The sequence below is a fragment of the Oratosquilla oratoria genome, chromosome 25, assembly GCF_046742065.1.
Source record: "Oratosquilla oratoria isolate Oo_2021 chromosome 25, ASM4674206v1, whole genome shotgun sequence".
Lineage (NCBI taxonomy): Eukaryota > Metazoa > Arthropoda > Malacostraca > Stomatopoda > Squillidae > Oratosquilla > Oratosquilla oratoria.
Window position 1 is genome coordinate 7009236 of NC_134801.1, and position 5000 is coordinate 7014235.

Sequence of the window (5000 nt, forward strand, 5' to 3'; positions counted from 1 at the left end):
CACAGCTCGACCGTGCCACGACATCGCTTCTTTAGATGTGGATTCGTTTTTTACTAGTGCTTCTGTCAATGAGACTATTGATATCATCATGGACCTCGTCTATAGAAGTGACCTACCCGTGCTTGACATCTCAGAAGACGTCCTGCGAGCCATGCTAGTAATGTGTACAAAAGAGCCCCCAGCATTTCACTGAAATACAAAACATGAGGACTTCCCTAGAGAAACTGCTAGACCAAACGGAAATGCTCCACAATAAGTCTGCCTTCAGGAAGCTGCAGATTGCAGAAGCAGTATCTACTACTTGCCAGCGCCCTACCATCAACATACAGTAAGCTGCCAATTTTATACTCCCTTCCGCGCGCTCTCTGAAGACTAACCCACTCCAGGAGCAACAAGCCCCTACGTGGCATCGTCCCCTCGAACAATTGCAGCATGTCTAACTAGCTAATCAGCACCTAGGACCAGTAACCAGAGTAGCAGCAGCTTAGAGCTTCCAGAAAAATCCCAGGTTCACCCTTTCAACTTCCGGACAAAATTTCAGTCTCACCCTCTTAGATTCCAGACAAAAAAAATTCAGGCTAGAGCTTCCAGACAAAATCTCAGGCTCACCCTCTCAACTTTCAGACAAAACCTCAGGCCCACCTTCTCAGCTCCCGGACAAAATATCAGGCCCCTCTTCTGAGCCCAACAGCCAATGAGAGTCCAGTATTCCATCTGAGCTATGTAGATTGAGCTGTTTCACCGCCTTATAAGCCAACCCACCCAACCATCCGTCATTAATTCTTCCAAGATCTTTCAACATAGCAGAGCATCCTAAAAAAGCATTCTTCACCCTAAAGACGCCTCACGACGGGGCGAAACACTATAGTTTCGGTGGAGTCAATAGTTGTTTAATATGTCTCGCAGAGTTATGTCAAGGGCTGTTAGCGTATTCTTGTTTGCCATTACCACTTCATCCCACACTATTAAAGACGTCATCTTTAAGAGTTTTGCCAATTCTGAATTTTTCCTAACACCACAGGCACGAACCTCGTTATATTCCATTAGCGGAATCTTAAACATGTTATGTGCCGTTCTTCCTCCATGTAAAACTGTTGCTGCAATACCTGAAGAAGCAACAGCCAAGGCAATTTTTCCATGTGAACGAACAGTGTCCAGTAAAGTATTCAGAACAAAAGACTTTCCGGTTCCTCCGGACGCATCGATAAAAATTCCATTATTCGCATACTTTTTAGAGTTTTCAATTCGTGCCAACACAGTATCGTAACAATGTCTCTGTTTATTATTTAGGAGAGCAGACTTTTCTTTAACTTCCTCTGCTAATTTCTCTTTATTGTAGGATCTTTCCCTTCGTATGATATTTGTTGTCTTTTCACCGCCTCTGGAAGCTGGGAGCCCGTACTGATCAATATTGCCACCTCCACAATTCCAGACATGTTCCTGTATATCATCTAGAGCATCGAGATAAATTTCGTCGTTATACTCTGTCAATTTGTAGTGATGCAAAAAGTCACTGGCGAACAAATCTTTAGTTTCTTCCCATATGGTTGATTGATCTTCGAGATCCGAGAAGACTAACATACTCGCATACGTGGCTCTTAATTGTCTGCGATCGTTTGTGTGGTTGATAATTTCCATTATGGTTGTCTTCCAAGTTTCTTCGTCGTTTAGAAGACCCATTGCTTTGACAGCTTCTCTGTATGAAGAATAACTTTGCCCTTCGATGGTTCGAAGATCTTTAAAGGACTTAGGACCTTTCTTGTGTGTTAAAAGAAGCCTCATATAGAAAAGTTCAACAGTTTTATTTGTAACAGCTCTTATCCTTCCTAGAGCAGACGAACGCGTTTTTCGCTCTACCCAAACTGAGTTCTTATTATCATATAGGAAGTGGTTAGGCAACTGGTGGTAACACAAATCTGCTGCGAATTCGTTGTGTGCACACAATTTGAAGAAGGCCGTTAAGTGGGTATCCTTGGAAATCTTCTTCTTAATTTCTGCCTCTGAAAGGTGTTCATTGAAAAACACTTCGTTTTCACCTTCTAGGTGTAAGTCCAGAGTGAATACAGCAGGGTAACTCTTATGGATAGGGAATTTAAATATCTTCCAAGTTGCCTCGTTTGCATTAACAAATCTTGCCTCCTGATAATTTTTTACTTCATTTACGGTATCGCTGTCGCCAGTTTTCGTAAAGAGTATACGATCGCAACCTTTGTTTACATACTTTGTGACATAAGCGATACACTTAATAGAATTTGAGCACTCAACATTTATGTGAGCATTGTACTTCAAGCATAGATACGGGTTATAGGGAACAACCCACGAATTATCCACTGTAACTGCCTGCCCTTTAACTTTTTTAACGAATGAATGTCCTCCCTCTCCCACAGATCTTCTTTTGTACAATGGATAACCGTTATTTCCAAAGAAAGTAGTATCTCTGCACACCTTAGGGAAGTCTTTTCCACATTTTTGTCTGGATCCGTGTTTTCCTTGGCAACACGCGTTTGATTCATCGTAGCCCTTGCAGGGACCGTGTATCATATTCGTTGTTACAATTTCGTGTAATCTTGGTTCTTTAGTTTTATCAGGTATTTCGGCTGAAATTAGTTTTTCTATTAAATCATTGGTTACGCGGTGTTCCATCCACAAAAGAATATGGACGTGAGGGAGACCTCTTTTTTGCCACTCAGTGCTATAGAGATGTGCTTTTACGCGGCCAAAGATATGTTTCTTAGTTAAATCGTCCATCAGAGCATCAACTTTCAGCTTGAAAATCCGACTAACCAAAACTGGATGATCGCAGGGTTGAACGGAACCTTTACTTGTACATGTGATTGCTTCTTGAAACTCCTTCCATTGTGGATTCATCGTGAATGTGATAAAAAAGTCTGGAGACCCATACGAAGTAACAAATGCTAAAGCATCTTGTTGCCGCTCCTTCATGTATCTTGGTCCCCCGACAAATGATGCAGGTATGATTACCCGCTGTCCGGAACTTTGGCTGTCTTCTCCTCGTAAAATGTCGGCACGTTCCTTTCGTATTTCTTTTTGGTTTATTTCAATGAATGACAACCTATTAGCCTCTGCTTTTACGTAATTATCAACAACAAATTGTTGGAATAAACGTCTCCCTTTTGTCAAATAATTAAATTGCCCTTCCCTCTCCATATAAAGAGAGGAATAGTACATGAAAGGAGTAAGAACGTTGTACTTTATCGAGCTTAGTCATTTTGTAAGAATGGCCGAGGTCACCATTCAGAAACAAAAGAGGATATTGAAAACTGTCATAAAAATAATTGTTGTGCTTCACAAATCTAAGGTTATATTTGGAACCTTCTTTAGGAGAGCTTATCATTATCTGCAAATGATCTTTGGAAGGATCAAGATTGACAATGGCACCAACTTGTGAGGAAGAAGAGGGAAGATGATAAACTCCTTTGTGTTCACGGGTGCTGAACTTTTCAGCAGCATGTAAAGTGATGGACATTTTAGGAACATCGCCATATTTTTTATGTGAGCTTCCATTAATTGTTTTACCGATTCAAGTTCTTTCAACATACCTGAAAGGCACGCATTATTTTGTAACATGTAATCGTACAAACATGAGATTATTTCTTCATTCTCTTCGTAAACTTTCTCTTCACGGGCACGCCGTTTCTCTGTTTCCTTACCTGTTTTGTTAGCGTTACCGTAAAAAATTTTGAAATTCAAAGAACGCAGTTTAATTTGTTGATCTCTGTCATGATAAAAATATAGGTCCAGGAAAGAACTATCTTTTTTCCAAAATGGCTTCGCTTTTGATCTGTTATTAGTTTCGAATACTTCTTCTGTTATCCCGTTTCGTAATATTTGAGGTTTCAATGAACCTATCTTGTGGTATATTTTTCCTTGTATCTTGTAACACATTACCGATTCAGCTGCATTTTCAAATCTACTTGAAGTCGAAAAAGACGTAAAGGAAAATATTAAATTGAAGCCAGCCAAATGTTTCAAAAAACGCTCAGATAAAGAGGAACTCCCATCATAAAATCCTCTAATTGTATCGTTTTTTATTTCTGAAGGAACCAATGAGGGGGTCTGACCTACATTGCAACAGATTGTTTTAATTTCTCCTTTCCACAGCAAAGCTTTACAAATTTTGCACTTGAAATCTCCTAACTGACCAATGTAATGTTGAACGGTTTTCCTTTCAGCGCTTTCCAGTAAAGATCCAATAAGTTTCTCCTTGACAATTTCATGCGAATCCAGCTCCGGAACTTTCAAGTGGCGTTCAATGCGTTCTTTCCTCATCTTGCTTAAAAGGTCTTTTTCTTCATTGGATAATTTCTGAATTTCTGTTTCGTCTCTTAAAGAAGCTTTAACTTTCTTAAGCACCAAAAGCTTGATTGCTTTTTCTTTTTTTAATTTTTCTCTTTCCTCAAGTTTTAGAAGCCTTTCTCGTACCTGTTCTTCGTGCTTTAGTTTCTTTTCTAATCTTTTTTCTTCTCGCGATTTTTTTGCCTCTCGCTAGGAATTTCAGGTACGGTTTCTACAACTGTTACTGTGGGCGCATCTCCCTCTTCATTATCTTTTTAGTCCTTGAGCTTTCTTGTTTATAATTTGCTCTTTCACCTTTTTAACTGCATACTTGTTCTTGCGCTTAGCGCGCTGATATGCCCTATATGAAACATCCAGGTAATGCATCTGATAATCTCTGTGGTTACTTTTACCGCCGTGTTTAGTGAAACTTTTATAACCGGTAAAATAGTGCTTCATGAAACCCTTTGCTGTCTCTTCTGTTATTTCACCATCGAAAAGTTCTAATTCATTAAATTTTCCATCATTGTATTCAAAATCTTTACAATTCCTCATAGATGCATTAAAGTTTATAACTTTCCGATGAAACTCCTTAATCGATTCGGTCACTGAGAAAGTCTTTGTGTTGTTGTAAAGATCGGGAAATGTTTTCGCATGTTCTGATCGTAAGATGTTTAGTAACTTCATATTCTTGCGCAAACTAA

At 39.4% G+C, this 5000-nt stretch overlaps 1 protein-coding gene across 1 annotated transcript; it reads right to left on the bottom strand.

Moving 5' to 3' along the window:
* Window positions 1–879: 879 nt before the first annotated feature.
* LOC143039004 (uncharacterized) lies at window positions 880–2943 on the bottom strand. Its single transcript, XM_076208847.1, has one exon. The coding sequence runs from the start codon at window positions 2941–2943 to the stop codon at window positions 880–882; it is 2064 nt and encodes a 687-aa protein (XP_076064962.1).
* Window positions 2944–5000: the final 2057 nt, after the last annotated feature.